The following is a 19,188-nucleotide window of genomic DNA, read 5'->3' on the forward strand; positions in this document are numbered from 1 at the left end:
CATTCTTATGAACTAAGAAGAGTGTCCAAGTGTATCTCGAAAAATCATCTACTATAACAAGAGCATAGTAGTTACCACCATAACTTTTTGTCTTTGAGGGGCCAAACAAGTCCGTATGTAGTAATTGCAATGGTGTATTGGAAGAAACCATATGCTTAGATTTGAAAGAAGTTTTTGCTTGTTTATCCATTTGACAAGCACTACATAGTTTGTCTTTAACAAATTTCATTTTAGGTAAACCAACAACTAAGTCTTTCTTAATAAGTTTATTCAAATGGTCCATAAGTATATGAGCAATTCTCTTATGCCATAGCCATGCATCATGATTATGATTTGCAACTAAACATGTTATTGGTAAATATGAATCTATGTCAATCATATATATATTGTTTATCCTTTTACCAACAAGTTTAGAGTTTTGAGAGTTCTTACTTTCAATGATGCACTTATCTCCGTTGAATGCCACATGGAAGCCTTTGTCACATAATTGACTTATGCTTAGAAGGTTGTGCTTGAGTCCTTCAATATATAGTACACCTTCTATAGTTGTTGAGGGTGGCTTGCTGATTCTACCAACTCCAAGAATTTTCTTTTGTTGTTATCACCATAAGTGACATATCCTTTGTCCCTTGGAGTGAGGATATAGAATTTCTTTCTATCACCGGTCATGTATTTTGAGCAGCCGCTATCCAAGTACCATAAGTTGCAGGCGACTCTCAAATTTTCAGAACAATTTAAGTTTTATTAGGTACCCAATATTCTTTGGGTCCTACATAGTTAGTACTTTTCTCAATCCATTTAAAATGACCTAGGGGTACACCATATTTTGATGCACGTATTTGGTGTGTGTTCAAGGTTCTTGCAATATGTACATGTGGGTTGATGATCATGTATCCTAGATTTATTTTTACTATTTTTAAAAGCATGGATATTTTTTTTTCCAAAGGTTATCTTAGTTGGGACACTTTGTTTATTAGAAACATAGCTTTTTGAATAGCCAAGACCTCTTCGGTCTGTTGAGTGTCTTTGATCACTTATGATCTTTTCCAAACTTTTACTACTCTTATTCATTTTATTAAGTTCAAGATTCAAACTTGAAACTTTATTTTCAAGAGTGATACAGTTTTGACATGAAGATGATGATGGCTTGTTTCTAAAAGTATCTAACTCGGATTTTTGTTTTAGAAACATTTTAGTAAGTTTGACATGTTCATCATGCAAGTCATTGAAAGTAGTTTTTAATTCAGAAGAATATAGTTGATTGTCATTTACCTATTCATCATTAGAATGATGAGATGCCATTAAAGAGATATGTGCTTGTTCCTCATTTTCAGGTTCAGAGGCGGAACTAATGTCATTGTCTTCCCAAGCAATGTAGGTTCTTCGTCCATTCTTTGTTTCATTCTTCCCTTTGAAAGAATTCTTCTTTAGAATAGGACAATCCATCTTCATGTGACCAGATTTGCCACATTCAAAGCATGTGAAATTTTGGTCGGAAGTGGAGGCATCATTGTTCTTGGTGAATTTCCTTGTTGTCCAATTCTAGCACCTTTGTTCCTCTTGAGGAACTTGCTGAATGTCTTCACAAGAAGACTCATGTCTTCCATCTCTTCCTTATCAGATTCATCTTTTGATGACTCGAATTTGTCCACTCTAGCCTTGAGAGATATATTCATCTTTTTCTTTTCCTATTCTTCATGTTGGTCAAGTTGGTTGAGTTCTAGTTCGTGTTCCTGCAATTTTCCAAATAATGCAACCAAAGACATTTTTTGATAAACTTTTCTTTTCAGAAATGACTGTTACGTTAGGTTCCTATGTTCTTGTGAGTGATCTTAGAACTTTCAAGTTCAAGTCACTATTTGATAGGACCTTACCAAGAGCAAGAAGGTGATTTGGGAGATGAGCAAATCTCTTTTGAAGATCCAGAATCTTCTCTCCTGGTTTCATATGAAACATTTCGTATTCTTGGGAAAGAATGTTGATTCTAGATCTTTTTACCTCCTCTGTTCCTTAATGTGTAGTCTCTAGAGTATCCCACATTTCTTTCGTAGATTTGCACTTTGATACTCTAAAGAACTCATCAATACCAAGTGTTGAAGTGAGGATGTTCTTTGCCTTGAGATCATACTGCACCTTTTTCTTATCTTCATCATTCCATGAAGATTTGAGTTTTACTTCCCTTACACTGTTCACAACGGTGAAGGGTTCATATGGTCCTTCTTCAATCGTGTTCCATATATCCAAGTCTTGAGATTCTATGAAAATTCTCATTCTTATTTTTCAGAAATCATAGCACTCTCCAACAAAGCTTGGAGGGCGGTTGATGTTGGAACTTTCTCCTAGGAATGATCTTGAGGCCATCTTTGATATAGGATCAAGTTTGAGAATATCTTACTCAAAAATAGCTCTGGTGCCAATCGTAAGACTGAGATTGCAACTAAGAGGGGGGTGGGGTGAATTAGTTGACATAAAATAATGTCCATTTTTTCTGCAAAATCAAGAGTTAAAGTGCAGCGGAAAATATATGCAGAAAATTAATAAGTAAAATCAAAGAGATAAGGGAGAAGAGAGTACACAAAGATTTTTATATTGGTTCACCTTCTTGTCCATCAAAGGCTACATTCAGTACTCTTGCAGCACAAGAGATTTTTCTACTAAAGATTATGAGTTGCAATTACAATATCTCACCCCGAGATTTCTATCTATCTTACACACTCCTTAATCCTTATTCACTTTTGGAAAACACCTTTCCAAGTGATTCTAATCTCATTTCTTATCACACCCCGTGAAAGAAAGTATTCTGCAATAATAATAAAGAATGTTCAACTATGGTTGAATTGCCTTTACAAGTATGAAAGTGATGTAACTGGCAATCCAAACAAACTCTTTAGTATACTTAGTAATAATGCTCTTTTATAAGTTTGTAAAATTGAAACACTTTCACTTTAAGCTACTTCAGAAAAATCAACTTTGAAAGTTTAAGAACTTGTTGCAAAAAGTGCAGAAAATAATTTTAGAATATGTATAAGAGCTTTTGAAAATTGTATAAGAGTTATGTATATGGTGTGTGTTGTGATTGTGATTTTCAATGCCTTTATCTAGGCTTTCCAATCAGCCAAAATGTCTCTTTGAAATTGTAGGAATTGATTGGAAAGAAAACATGTCTTTTGTATTGAAACTCATTCACTTTGAATTTGAAAATTTGATGCAATAGCTCTCAGTAATCGATTACATCATTGAGTAATCGATTACTCAAGTGTTCTGTCCACTGATCATTTATTTTCGAATTTAGAGTAATTGATTACAGCAAGTTGAGTAATCGGTTACTCAACTTTAATAACACTAGTAATTTGTTATTCAAAGACAATAATGAATTACTCTAATCAGTTTTAAGTTCGATAACTCTTTTCTCACACTTGTAACCTGTTACTTAGATGAAGTAACATGTTACACACTATTTTTGAAAATTGTTTTAAGTATTTCTAAGTGTTTCAATTTTCTTTTAAAAATAGTTTGAGCATTACTACTATTGTATAATCAAGAGTATAGGATAGAAGTACCTATTTAGACTTAGACTAAAAGTCGTGAATATCTTGAAGTTTGAATCTTCATTGTCTTTATAAGTATTCTTCTTTTGGGTGATGTTGGTGCCTTCATCAAAACCGTGTCAATGTGAGGAGCAAATATCTTCTTCACAGTATGTGTAAGTGTAAAAAGAGGAGAGATAATATGTGTAGTTTCACTAAAACTCATGGGAAATCCGTAAAATTTACTCATATAATTATGTTATCATCCCATTTTCTACATTTTTTTATAATTCTAATAAACTCCACATAAATACAACTTAAATTTAAAACACTAGAAAAACCTACATGTATTTTCTGTATGATTCAGCACATGTTGCCCACTATCAAGTACAATTAGAACTTGAAAATTAAAAGTTCAAGTCATTCTATATAAATTAATGTGTGTGAGGATCTTTTTTTAAAACGTGGTTCAATTCATTCTATATTGCACTAATAGTACATTTAGTGGTAGACCTCACTTTTCTTATCATACACACATTTTTTGTTACCATTTTATTCGTTAATTTCTTTCTTCTTTTATCAACTTCATCTTTATTTTATAACTAAAAAACACTTCACCTTTATTCTGTTCTACAAATTTAGACAAAAAATTCTTATCTCATTTAAATAATTCTTATAAACCTTGGTATTTCTTATCCCTTCTTTAAGAAATTATGTTATGTGATGAACTCATGATTCACACCCACAAAAGTGTGACTTCATCAGCATCAAATGAAAATAGAGATCTACAAATTTTTCAAGAAGTTATTTCAATTTTCCATGTATGACTTTTTTATTTCATATAATTTACTAATTATATATTTATGAAGTAAATTTTTATATGTGCAAAATATCATTGTTGGGACTTGGGAGCTATGATAGTTGCACGTGATTTATCTCCTTTTGCTAGTTGTAGATGTCTACAGCATTGTAACTATATTTTGTCTTTCCTATTCTTAAAATATTTTTTTATGTATAAAAAACTATTTATTTATTTTTTGGTTATATAAAAAACTAATTATTAAAATCAATATGTACTTGAATTTCAATCATAATAATTGCATTAAGTATAAGTGGTTCAACTACAAGATATTTGATTGTGGATTACTTTCAATCACAATCATTAAGTAACTACAATTGATCTAACTATTATAAGATATTTTATCATATATAAATTAATATTATGAAACCCGTGAATTATAATGCCAAACTTGTAGCACAAGGTTTTACACGTAAACTATGATGAGTTGTTTATGTAGAGACATATTCTCATGTGGGGGATGCAACTACTTTGAGATTTTTAAATATATACTTAATCCCCAAATGATTTTAAATACGTCTTATGAACATTGTGACAACTTATTTATATGGATCACTTGATAGTGATGTTTACATGAAAGTCTTCAAAGGACAAAATAATTCCTAAAGCATGTAGCATGCATAAAGCCTAAGTGAATATACTTCTTAAAATTGAAAAGGTCTTTGTATGACCTAAAGCAATGTGGTAGAATATGGTATAATTCTCTATAAGAGTACCTCCTAAAAATGATATTAAAATGATCGAATGGGTCCATGTGGTTTTAATTAAGAGATCAAAAACTGGGTTTAATATAATAGTTATATATGTGTGGATGATTTGATTATCGTTGGAACTCTTGAAAATACAACATATTTTAGAAATTGATTTGAAATAAAAATCCTGGGAAAACAAATTTTGTCTCATCCAATGGATTGAGTATTTAACAAGTGACATATCAATTCAATTATGTAGAAAATGTTTTACAAATATTATGGATCAAGCTCATCCTTTTAGCTCACTAGCTAATAGTTGTTTGATATCTTCAATTCAAGAATGACTATTCATGTCCTAATGAAGATAATGAAGAAATTATTGGCCTGTACCATATTTATAAGTATATCCTTTCCAATACCGTAAAGTATTATAAAAACAAAAGAAAAAATAATATGTTTTCACACTTTTATTTTCTTATATACAATAAAATAATACTTTTTTAATTGAAAATATAAGAAAAAACAAGAATTTTCATCTAGGGTATAAGATAGTTTCCTTATTCTAATGTATCTAGCCGATAATACATGGTTTGAGGCATTCATTTATATAATTTATTAGCTATACATAGTTCCGCACCAACATGAAGGCATTAGAATATTATTAAATATATATTTCGTTATCGTCGAGGGAAAAACATGTATGAGATTATTATATGCAAAGGACCCAAGGTCCAAATTAATTGCACATTAAGATGCTTGGTAATTGTCAGATCCTCATAAAACATATTTTTTTTGGTAATAAGAAATGTTTGCTTAAACTTGCGGTAATGAACTAATCATTTAGGGATATGTGACAGTTTCTCCCAATAAATATTACTAACAAAAATTGAATTATTAACCTTTTCATATTTATAGGATCTAGCGAGACCTTATATCACTAGACCAATACCTATAATGTACTCGTTCACGAATGGTGGAACTATTATTTATTGGTGCTTAACCAAACAAAACTTGTTTGCAACATCATTGTTTAGATCATAGCACTGTGTGAAGCAACTAGTAAATGTGTGGCTAAGATCAATGATTCAACACATTCAAATAACAACCACTGGTGATATAGGTAGACAAAATTGCAAGCATTGTTCAAATAAAATAAGGCTATATTAAAGGAGATAGAACCAATCACATATATCCAAAGTTCTTTTTGACACATGAGCTTTAGTAGAATGGTGAAATAGATGTCCATCAACTGTGTTCAAGGGACAATATAGGAGAATCATTCACAAATGCATTGCCAACTTAAACTTTTTTGGAGTGTAATATTTATCCTCATAATATAAAGATTTACACATTCAGTATCATTCATCGTTCATTTATATTACTTTTATTTAAAAGTTAATAATGATTAAATATGAATGATAAATGATACAATAATAATATAAATTTTTTTAACATTGTCAGTATATACATCTTTTCCTCGTACTTTTTAACAACTAATTCACAATATTGGAGTTTGTAGCTTTAGAGATTTGTCTAGGTTGCACTTTTTTCCCTGTATTGTGGTTTTCGTCCCTTTGAATTTTTCATAACAAGGTTTTTAATGATGCAACCTTTGATGCATATTAATTACAATTATTCTATACTATTTCTTCTTCACTGAGTTTTTTATCCCAAAAAGTTTTTATCTAATAATGTTTTAACAACGCCTATTTTTTGATATATTTTTGGTACATTATTATTTGATATATGGACATCTAATCGGGAGTGTGGTTATATTTTAATTATTTATTACTTGTTTGATTTGTAAACTATAAGATGTAAGTTGAAAATATAAATTATTATTAAGTATAAAACAAAAATAATAATTTGCTTCTACTAATTGACATTCCATTTCAATAATAATAATATATACTGTTTTTAGGTCCTTGTGAGGATTAGTTTTTTTTTTGACAAATAAGTGTTCCTCATTGGATTGGACATTGATACATAGCCTTATCTAGGGAAGGTAAAAAAACTTGACTAGTAGGTACTCGTAGAAATACCCACAATGAGTACCTGCAAAAATAGTTTATGAGTGAGAATAGTTCTTATGATACTCACCCCGAATTTATATATTTAAATTTTAATTAAATTTTTCTATATATTTATTATGATTTTAATATCATATATTTTATTATTATTTCATAATAAATTACATCTATTTGATTATGATCACAAATTTATCAACTATATATTATATTATAATTATTTTACATATTAACTATTATAAATTATATAAATATATAATTAAAATAGAAATCTTGTTGGGTAGCCACAAATACACATTATCTATAAATATTGCGTGTTTGGGAACAAAAAAATACTATTCGCACTCGTTGCAATCAGGCCCTTATCTAATAAGTAAGAGTAGGGGTGAGCAGGACCCCACCCTACCCGCTCACCCGGCACGGCCCGACCATGATCGGGTCCGAATAGGGTCGGGTCTAAGGCCGGGGCCGGGTTCAAAAAATAGACCCGGTCAATATTTAGGGTCGGGTAGGGACCAAGCATGACTCGACCCGTCCCGTCCTAGGGTCATCGCTCATCATGTTTGTATGTGTTTCTACTCATATGTGTATAGAATAATGATATTCTTTTGGTCGAAAGTACCATTTATTCTTTAATTTTTCCATAATATATATATATGATTAATAATATATGAAGGTTAACATGCATGTTCAGCGGAAATTATGGATCTATTTGTGTTAAAATATGCATACCGGGTAACATTGAGGCAAAAAACTTTTACATAAAATACCTCAGGAACTGTGATGACTTCAGAAAATTTTCTCCTTCAAACGTATGAAGGTCCTATACGTGTATCCACACCGAGACTGGTCCTTGTTGTATCAACACTTGATCCGTGGAACCGAGAAATCAACCTAAATTATATTTCAATGCTTCAAAACCATAAAATCAAAGAACCAAAGAAGAGAACCAAAGTCTTCTTCTGTTTATGCAGTACTTTTTGTTATTATAGATAAAATAACAAAACCACTTCAACCTTTTGGTTGCTTTCTTTCCGCAACCAACCCCACTACACTTGGGTTTTTGTTTTTTTAAATGTTTTTTTAAAAAAAACAACTAATCTTATTAGTTTTTCTAATTTAAACAATTCATTGAAATATATAAATTAAGTCTCACTTAATTATATATTATAGATGACTAATTGATATTATTTTATTTTTGGTGCTAGCAAAAAATACAATAATATTTCACTTAAAAGAAAATATATAAATTAAACTATTTAATTTAATCAATAATATTTTCTCGTCCAAAAAAATCATAACACTCGTTAGTGTGTGACCCATAGGTTCATTACTAAACCAGTAGTAAGTTAACTCATTAATTTACTAATCAAGGTTGGCATCTATCAACACTCCTTAACAACCGGATAGAAATGAAGTAATATCTTTTACTTTAGAACCATTAGAAGATTACTATAATATTTCCTTCCATCTTTAGAACCATTAGGTGTCCGATATCAAAATATAATAAATGACTTGTTGATTACTGATAATCTCAAGTCTAAGGAAAATATATATTTCTTCATAAGAATATCCTATTGACAATTCAAAGTTAATATATTAACCATTATGAATTCTCCTTTGAGCCAGTTCAATGGTCATATCTCTATATGCACCATTTATATGTGTAGTTTAATAAATGAGATCTATTAATCTTTATCTAATAAAGACCACTATACATATATTGATCTATTTGAATTAATGATGTCCTAAACTCAATAATCCTATGGTCAAAAACTATTTAGATTAAAATTATAAAAGATTTATTTCTCATTATTATAATCTCTATTATAATAATAAGTCTATAATTTTAATCAAAGACTTTTCATATTAATTATTTTGACAAACAATAAATATGATAACAAGATAATAATAAATACAACCTTATATCCTAACATTATATATACATTATATATCAAACTACATGTTTATAATAATAAATAATATTGAGAAGTCTTTATCTAAAAATGAGTATGCATTATATTTAATCGGATCTAGGGTCGGGTCAGGTTTAAAGGCTGACCTAGTTGCTATAGGGTCGGGTTAGCTTCGGGTCTAGGGTCGGGTCCAGATTCAAAAAAGTGACCAAATCAATATTTAGGGTCGGGTAAGGACAAACCTTAACCCGTCTCAACCCGGCCTATACTCACCCTTACACAAGAGCAAGGCTGCACCAAAATTTTTCCCCAAGGGGCCAACACTAAAGACCATATGACTCATACATAAAGCATTTATTTATTTATACTAAATTATTCATATTATATTATATATGGAACAAACTTGATAGTAATTAATTATAGAGGAAAAGATGTAAGGATTGAATGTAAGAGATTTTTATACAATTAATGCATTATAAATCATTCATTTTCAGTCATCATTAATTATTAAATAAAAGTAGTACAAACGAATGATATATTGACTATATATAAATCATTCAACAATCAGCGTATAAATACTAGACTCTTAATTACTACTACTTGTCATATATGTGAAAATGAAGATAAACATGATATAATTAAATATTACTGAGGGACTAATTTAACTTTAAATAAATAAACGGTTGTTACATAAAAATTATGGGTGCCATGAAAAAGTTATTTGGTACAAATTATTAAAAAAGTAAATTGTTGGGGTGGCCATGGCATTGGCTGATTACCCATTATCTCCACTTTTATTTGGGGTCTAATTTTACCTAACCATCATACCATACTCTTGTTGGCCTATTTTCTATACTCTACAACTTTGATGTTTAACTTTTTTATTTATTTTCTAATTTGACATAAAATGTATTGTTACTATTGGTCCTAATAATCATTATTCATTAAATATTTTACCATAAAAAAATGGTTTTTGAGAATATAACACTAGTATACTCTATGATGTTTTTATATTTTTAATAAAAAATAAATAACCTACACAACACTATTATAATCTATACTCTAATACTCAATATTTAATAATGGGCAAAATTGATATAATTTATCATTTTCATGTTCACCCTTATTAATAACTCACATTCCATAAATGTATTAATCCTTTTCGATAAATTAAATTGTACCCTAAAATGTGCATTAAAAAAATAATATATTAAAAAAAAATTATTTTCTAAAGTCATGTGAATGGAGTTGGATGGTTCAAACTTCAAACATAAAAAATAATCTATCAATAAAACATTGGTCTAGTAATATAAAGATCCGCTAGATTATCAAGATGAGTTCAATTCCTATGAATGACATTTATTCAGAGGGACAATCACATACTTTAAAATAAATTAATTTATTATCAAAAGGTAAAAAATTTACCAAAAACAAAATCAAATAGTCTTAAATGTTTAATTATTAACCACGAATGGAATGATCACCCCAACATAAACATTGAAATTCAACTTCACATCTTATAACTTGATCAACTATCTTTACCTTCCATAATTATATAGAAATAATATAATTCTTTATTTAGAAATCTCTATCCCTATTTATATGTCATTTTATAAAATTGTCTTATTTTTTGTTTCCTTATAATAAACTAAGACAATATAAAAGTTTTATATCCTATTAGTGCATAATAATTATTGACGTTTTAAAAAAGAAAATAATACAAATGAAATATGTATTATGCAGTGAATGTGCATGAATTTTTACATCAATAATATATATAGACATTATAGTTGTACTCATGTTTCATTTAGAAGTTTAATAAAATATTAATGGTTGTTTTTTTCAAATTCACCTTTATTTAATACTTTATTGATTAACTTTAGCTTTTAAAGATAGGATGGAGAGAATGAATTCATTTCACTTTTTAATTATTAATTTAAAAAAATTCAATAATTTGAATTAACGAGTAAATATAAATTATTAGATTTCATTTTATGACTAACAGCAAGTGAATCTCTCTTAAACATAAAGTAATAATTATAAGAATATAAAAGACATTTTGAAAAGAAAAAACAATAAATTTAATGATAAATATAAAAGGCATTACTGTGATAGAGACGTGTTTTTTTAACGAAATATATAAATAGGAAAAAGAGTACTGTGAAGATTTGTAATTTTGTATTATAAAGGAAAAACCAAATCCCTTTTTGATTTCTTTATTTTGATTTCATGTCCCTACTTCTTCATTTTCATCGGATAGTGTTTTTGTACTGTGAACTACCCTCAGTGTTGGTGTGTGTGTTTTTGCACTTACCCAAAACCAATCTCCTTTTCTTTCTTTCATCAGGAACAAGAAAAACCAAGAGTTCCATTTCATCAACCCAAAAGACTAAAACTTTGAGGCTTGGAAGAAAGACATTCTCATGGTTTGTGCCTTTTAATCATGATTTTGATGTTTTTTCATTGTTTCTATGTTTTTTTGTTTGATCGAAAGACTCAATTTTTTAGTTATCTGGGTATATGGTGTTTGATCATTTTATAAATTTGATTCTTAAATACAAGAAAAAATAATGGGGTGTGCTACTTCTTGCTGTTTCCTTCATTTTTTTTAATTTTGTTTTAAAAAATTGATTTTTTCTATGTGTGGAAAAAATTGATGTTTGATGATCTGGGATTTTTGTTTTTTAATAGGAAAATAATGGGGTGTGTTTCCTTTTATGTTTTATTTCATTCATTTGTTATTATCATTAATTTTTAAAATAAAAAATTGAAAATTTCTACGTGTAGATGAATGTTTGTGCTCATGGAGTTGTGTGAAATCTATATATAGGAAATCCTTGTCTATTTTAGGTGTTCTTTGCATATTTCTGTTATACCAAACTCAGTACTAAATTTTGGGCAAGACTTGTATGGCTATGGATATGTTACTCTTTCTTGTAGATATTTTAGGCAGAGATTTGTGGTTTAGTCAAATTTTACTTATAGATTTTGTATTGATGGTTCAAATAAGCCTTAGCTTTTATGTTTGATTTTGTTCCTTTTTCCTCTTTTACTTCATATATGTATTTTTAAGTTGTTGAGTTGTGCTTTGTTTATATTTAATGTAGGTATAGTGAGCTTTTGATTAAATTAGAAGTATACCTTTCTTTTGACTGGTAGATAGAATCCAATTTCATTTTGGGATAGTCTAATCTTTTCCTGATTTTGATTGGAGAAACCCAAGTTGAGGTTTCTCCTTTCCTGAACTTCTCTATTGTGAGTGGAATTGCATTCTTTATTCTTTCTTGCACAGTTCTCTCTATAATTTCAGTTTCATATATTCATTAAAGCCATGGAATGTGAGGATGTGTGCTTTGTTTGGATATAACCGACTAACCGTATAGAATATGTATCGAAGACTATCTGCAGTTTGGTGGAATTATGGCTTCATGTTCTTTCATGTTAATTAAGTTTGTCTGCATTTGGATGAAAGAACAGCTAGATAATAAATTTTATGGGGGTGTACTTGTCATCTATTATGGTAGGATTGAGAATTTGCATTCGAGGATTGCAAAGGCAAGGTATTGTGTTTAATAGAAATATTCCTCGCTCTCTTGGAATTTTGAATAAAATTGGCTTAAGAAAGTTAGTTCCTTTATGTGAGGCTTGTTTATAATGTGACATTTATACCATTTGGACTGATGCTGTTAGTCCTCAACAATTAGCAGTTTAAACTTTTCATTTAAATTTAATATCAAGCTGTGACCTTTTGCCTCAGTATATTATCCATCGTTCCTCAAGTAATGCTTAAACTTAATATTAATTATTATCATTGCATATTTTCTTGGATAAAAGGCCTAGTTCTTGCATTGACATTTTCTTTCACAAATGTTAAGCTTGAGACTGAATGTGATAAAAAGGTACCACTTAAGCTTAAGGGAGAGTTTTACCGCACGACTGTTAGACCTGCAATGTTACATGAGACTAAATGTTCGGTGATAAAATATCAACAACATAGTAGACTCCATATAGCAGAAATTGGAATGTTGTGTTGGATGAGTGGACACACTAAACAAGATAGGATTAGAAATGAATGCATTAGAGAGAAAATTGGAGTAACTCCTATTGTAGAGAAGATGGTAGAATCACACCTTAGATGGTTTGAATATGTGTAGAGGAGACCGGTAGAAGCCCCCATAAGTAGAGTAGATCAAATGGAGGCTACTTCAATTCCTAGAGAAAGAGGAAGACCAAGAAAAACCATAGGCAAAATGATCAAGAAATACTTAGAGATCAATGATTTGTCAATAAACATGATTTATATTAGAACATTATGGTGTCTTTTGATCCATGTAGCCGACCCCACCTAGTGAGATAAAGACTTGATTGCTGTTTTTTTCCTGATTTTATTTGCAAATTTTTGAGTGATTTTGACCGGTTTATAACTTAGAGTAATATTACGTAAAAAGCAAAAATATTTGGGTATCAATTCTCTAGAGTAACATCTTGTTTATCTTTATTTTGAAGATTGTTATTTCTTATTCTTTCTTTGTTTTCTTTTTGGCTAATGCTTCTAATATGGACAGGCAAGGAAGATGCCTTGTGCCCTTCAAGCGATAGGTAATGATAGTCTTAAAGTTTCTGAAGCAGGAAAGGATTCCGTATCAACAATATATCAACAACAAAATAAACTCACTTCATTGGAGGTCACAAAAATTGATCATTCTTATTTTTACAATGAAATTTTCAATTGAGTTTGGCTAGGCACCTGATCCTTACCCTTTTCTTTTAATGTACTTCCTTTATTCAGAATTGTGAAGAATCTTCAGTATCAAGGATTAACTCTGGTAGTAGGTAAAATATTTTTGTCACTATTATTTCTAAAATTTTCGTTTGTGTTTTATGGTAATATGTAGTTAATTTTCTTGAAATCATTAACCTAGCCTCCTAATAAATGAGTAATGACATTTCATTGCAAAAATATTATTCATTATAGAATATTCTTGCTGTCTGCGAGAGTTGCTCACTTTAGTCTATATCCTCTTAAACTTCTTATTCCTGTTCTTCTTGCTACCCTTGTTTTTCATATTCTAATATAAACTAATTTTACTTTGTCTACTGGTGATGTCGGGTTGGAGAAAAGTTTTTTACTCATGTTTTGTCTGTGCTTAACACATTGATGAGGTGGTCTAGTATTTTTTTGCGATATCTAGGATGAGAACTTTTACAACTTTAATAGTAAAGGGCTAAAAATACGCCTATAAGACTATAATATTTCTATTTTGAACAACTAATGCAATTTGTTAATTTCTTTCATGACTTTGAAGGTTTAAACCTCTTAATCAATACAGTCAATTTCTTCAGAGATTTTGTACTCTTACATTATTTTATATGTTTATGTAATTTTTTTGTCATATTCAGAAGACACTTGAAACTTGGAAGTGACTATGGTTAAGTACTGCTAATTATTTCCCAGGTGTGCCGTCATTTCATTCCTTAGTTTTGAGCGTGATGGGACTTGGAGAGTAATTGCCGTGCCAGTGAAGGTTCTCAATCATATTAACTTGGCTTCTGGCATGAATATGGACGGTCTGCAACTTCTTTTCCCCCCACCTCTTGATCGGTTGAAGATTGATCAATGTAAGGGACCAAGAGGACCCCCACCTCCCTATGCTTATTCAGCTAAACCATTTACAAGAAAAAACATTACTGGATCAAATGTGCATCGTCGATGTCAAAATAAGATTGCTAACAAAGCTTCTAAGTCGAATGAACTCCCTGGAAATTCTTTTTCCACAAGTTCGCCAGTCTGTGGCTCTGGCTCGTTCCTTGATAGTTCTGTTGTGGTTAGTTCATCCGATAAGCTCACGAGTAATTCCAATGCCGATAAGTCTGTGAAGAAAAACTCAAGAAAAAAGATCCGAAAGAAAGCTAGACAGAGTAAGAAGCAGTCATGTGAGAGTGGCTCTACCGAACCGGAAGTTCTTAAGGAGGAATCTGTCTGTGTAAGTTTGACTTCTGAAACCTGCAGCAGCAATGATGTGGATAAGGAGGTTGGGCTGATGTCGTATACAACTGAACCGGAGTCTTCATCTTCTGATGATAGATTAATAAAAAATGACTATGAAAGAAATGAGACGATTGACAGTGTCAATATTACGGAAGCTACAAAAAGTTGCAACTCTTTTATTGACGAGGCAAAGATGATGAAAGCCACTGTGCCTATCATTCAGAATTCTGCTGGAGAATATGCCACATTTGAATCCAAGAATCAGTTTCAAGATAGAGGCCCTGATTTAGCAGTTTTGGATGTAGAAACAATGGATATTCAACAGGCTTATCTATACTGTTCAAATGATATAGAAGACTCTTTGGTGTTAGATTCTGTTTCAAATGGTTCAAAAAGTGATGAAATTATCAAAGCTGGTGATATGGGAAAACAGTCCAACAAGGCAAGGCGCAGAACTGCTTCAAGTTCAGGAGATGGGCATTTTCTTGATCAAAATGTAACAAATGGAAATCGTACTAACAGTGAACATAATGAGGGAGTTAGGCATGGTGGTCAAAACTGTATTGGTAATGATACGGGAGCTAAGCAAAAGAGAACAGAGTCGAAGACTTCTAGTTTCAACAATTTTGGCGGTGTTGGAATTTTGCATGGTCGAACAGGGAAGGAAAACAGTCATTCTGTCTGGCAAAAGGTTCAGAAGAAAAGTTCTGCTGAATGTGGTGATGGCGATTTTAAGAAAGTAAACACAACTTTATCACACTCTGGTTCTCCTGTGATGGGGGATCCTTCGGTCATCAGAAAATCTAGTTCTTCTAGTGAAAATTTTCTATCGAAGATGGAGGATACAAAACAATTTAAAAATAAAGCTGGTAGGAAATCAAAAGGGAAAATGGAACAGGTTTCAAAAAAAGAACAGTGCAGCTATTCAAGGAAGGGTTCCATTTTCAACAGGTCGATGTTGAATGATAATGCAAAGGGTAGTGTTCAACAGAATGATATCTCATACCAGGAAAATAATCAGCAACGATTGAGCTGTGTCTCTGGGTTTAATTCCGATATTAATTGCCTGACGACTGGGTTCCAGACCAACGGAGTTGAACAGATAACATCAGTTCACATTGCTGAATATAATCCGGAAGAATCAGATAGACAAACAAGTGTCTGCCATACTATTACAAACATGAAGAGTGAAAATACAGATATTCAACATAGATCATTGGCAATACCAGGTAAAAACATCAATCAGTCAGATATGTGTGAGGAACAACATTCGGTGTCATATAATCATTTAGGTGATGAGGTTGCTCAGACAGAGAAAGAAGTTTCTTCCATAGACAACAATGCACAAAACCACAGTTCTGGATCTACCCTTTGGAGATGGATACCGATTGCAAAAAAGGTTACGGCAGTGGCAAAATCTGAATCTAATTCTTCATTCACAGAATATTCTGATGCACCACCTTGTAAAGTTTCTTACTTGGAAAGCAGTGTTGAACCAAAAGTGGCTTCCTCTTTCCAAAATCAGGATTCATCGCAAAATGTAAGCAAATCATGTTTAGGTCGGATTTATAGTGAAGTTTCTTGTATAGACGAAGGTGAGAATCAGAAAACAGGGAAGCAGGTTGCATGTACATTAACAGAGCACAGGGACAAGCATGTAGTAGCTAATCACATAATTCATGAATGTCAGAATCAAGATATATTGGAAAATGATTCCTGCAGAATATCTCAAGCTGTGAATGATGTGCACCGAGCACAACTAGCTTGTGAAGCTGTTCATGTGGTCACAGGTGGTCCGATTGCGGAGTTTGAAAGATTGCTTCATTTTTGTAGTCCTGTTGTTTGTCAATCACCCGATTCAGTCAGTTGTTTGACCTGTTCACATGACCATGCTGATGGTGCCTCGTTATGCAGCCACAAGATTCCTGATCTATCTTTGCGATACCTGTGGCAGTGGTATGAGAAACCTGGGAGCTATGGGTTAGAGATAAGGGCTCAAGAAAATGAATATTCAAAGAGATTAGGTGGTGTTGGTCAGTTTCCTTTTTGTGCATATTTTGTACCTTCTTTATCAGCAGTTCAGCTGTTTAAGAAACGGAGAAATCAATGTTTGAATAGCGGTGACAAGTGTGGAATTAATGGCATTTCGGAACACTCATCTACTGCCAGTCCACATCCAATATTTTCTGTTCTCTTTCCTCAGCCTCGCTATCAGGATGCATGCGTTCAAACACCAACAAATGCGTCTTCTATCAACGATGCATCTAATTCATGTATGGACTCAACATGCTCTGATGATTTAGAGCTTCTTTTTGAATATTTTGAGCTTGAACAACCTCAACAAAGACGACCTCTATATGAGATGTAAGAATGCTCATTCCTTTTATCCTGTCATCAGAACATGTGATTTTTTTTATTGTGAAAGAGTTAGAAAATGTTTTTTTTTTGTGAAGAAAAAATGTTAATATATTGTCGGGTAATCGACGCTCATTATGTTTGCCGATATAAGAATCAGTTTGTCAGGTCATCAGGCACTTTTGAATTGATCATTATCTTCTTACAGGATACAGGAACTGGTTAGTGGTGTTATACCAATCAAGTCCAAAACTTTTGGGGACCCAACTAAACTGGATTCAATAAACCTGCAAGATCTTGACCCTAGATCTTGGTAAGTGATCTACAGGTCAATTATATTTGACATGTGGAAACAAAGTATAATATTATATCTGTCTTAAGATCATATCAGGTGACATTTTCAAATGGTAACATTTCAGACTACCTGATTTGTAGGTACTCGGTTGCGTGGTATCCTATTTACCGTATACCAGATGGCAACCTTCGTGCATCTTTTTTGACTTACCATTCACTTGGACATTTGGTTCGTAGAAGTACAAATTCCGATTCCCCAACTGCAGGTTCTTCCATAGTATCTCCAGCTGTGGGTCTTCAAAGTTACAATGCCCAGGTATAAACTTTGTTAACTCAACATCTTCCTCACATTTTGGAACCTTTCGAGATGAATAACCATTTGACTTCTCATTTAACTAAAACTTTTCTAAATGGGTCCATTACAAATAAATTTTTGATACATTTGGTTTTTTAACCGGAAACAGTCTCTTCGCTTGCGAGGGTAAGACTGTGTACATCTACATCCTTATAATAACCCTAATAGGTGGGAGCCCATGTACTAGGCCACCCTTTTTTTATCTTTATTCTGTTTGTGTGGCTGATTTGAAGATATTTTGAACCTTTTATTGGTGTGTTCAATCACGTAGATCGAAGCGTGTTTTCTGGCAATGTCATGCTTCATCATATGTCATTTGCTGCCTTGCAATCACACTTATGACAAGTAATGTAGTGATTTTTTCTGGCTTACAGTTTATTTATGCACATGTCATATGAACAGGGTGAATGCTGGTTCCAGCCGAAGCAATCAGCACTGGCAACAGAAATTCTGGGCTCAAACCCTTCTTTACTTCTTAAAGAGCGATTGCGGACTCTTGAGGAAACAGCATCCCTTATGGCAAGAGCTGTTGTCAAAAAAGGGAATCAAATCTGCACAAATAGACATCCTGACTATGAGTTTTTCGTCTCGAGGCGACGATATTGAGATTGCGAAACTTTCACCTTAAGCAACTAAGTAAGCTAACTAGTTGCAAATAATTTTGGCTATATTTTCGGATAGGAATAATCTCAAATAGAATCGATGTATGATTTTGATAGTGTTGCACAAGTCTTCAGGTCCTGATTGTACTTAAATGTGTTTGTAGATAGCTTTTTGCTGTACCATTTTTATATTCTCTGCTTTCAGTTTTAGCTCTCTTTTATTCTCTGTAGAAAAAATATAATGTGTAGTGCTAATGTTGAGATTAGCAGTTATTCTGAAATTTTCCCCTCAGTTCAGTTTATGATTCTTGTTTTCCTTAGCTTCAATGCTGCCATGTGTGTGTTCAGACAGAGGAGAACTTTACTTCATTCTTATCACTCACCCCTAACTCTTTCTCCTCTTAGGATCTGTGTGAGTTGAGTTATAGAGGGGTGAAGGGAAATGAAAGGGTTCAAATCTATCTCACGAGTGTATTTCATGACTCTAAAGTCTTTTTCTGTCCTTCGTTACCCTCAAAATTTTAATTCTCAACTTGAGTTCCTGTATGGAATGTTTTAAAAAATTTGGGTAG

General features: G+C 31.7%; 1 protein-coding gene across 5 annotated transcripts; it reads left to right on the forward strand.

The window, feature by feature from the left end:
- Positions 11,216-18,889, forward strand: LOC109347701. 5 transcript variants are annotated; one of them, XM_019587713.1, is made up of 8 exons: positions 11,216-11,447; positions 13,587-13,706; positions 13,811-13,854; positions 14,477-16,876; positions 16,925-17,374; positions 17,574-17,678; positions 17,801-17,975; positions 18,417-18,889. In XM_019587713.1, the coding sequence occupies exons 1-8, from the start codon at positions 11,445-11,447 to the stop codon at positions 18,618-18,620; spliced, it is 3,501 nt and encodes a 1,166-aa protein (XP_019443258.1). In that variant the 5' UTR covers positions 11,216-11,444; the 3' UTR covers positions 18,621-18,889. The 5 variants fall into 5 exon arrangements, with proteins under 5 accessions (XP_019443258.1, XP_019443257.1, XP_019443259.1 ...); XM_019587712.1 differs by having other exon boundaries at positions 14,477-16,176; positions 16,219-17,374; XM_019587714.1 differs by having other exon boundaries at positions 14,477-16,078; positions 16,127-17,374.

Source organism: Lupinus angustifolius, chromosome LG05 (assembly GCF_001865875.1).
Source record: "Lupinus angustifolius cultivar Tanjil chromosome LG05, LupAngTanjil_v1.0, whole genome shotgun sequence".
Classification (NCBI taxonomy): Eukaryota; Viridiplantae; Streptophyta; class Magnoliopsida; order Fabales; family Fabaceae; genus Lupinus; species Lupinus angustifolius.

Bases quoted from the DNA above. Each gene is read 5' to 3' on its own strand.
- LOC109347701 (XM_019587710.1), top strand. The intron at 17,375-17,573 runs GTAAGAATGCTC...ATCTTCTTACAG, and splicing joins AGACGACCTCTATATGAGAT to GATACAGGAACTGGTTAGTG. The intron at 17,976-18,416 runs GTATAAACTTTG...TCATATGAACAG, and splicing joins TTCAAAGTTACAATGCCCAG to GGTGAATGCTGGTTCCAGCC.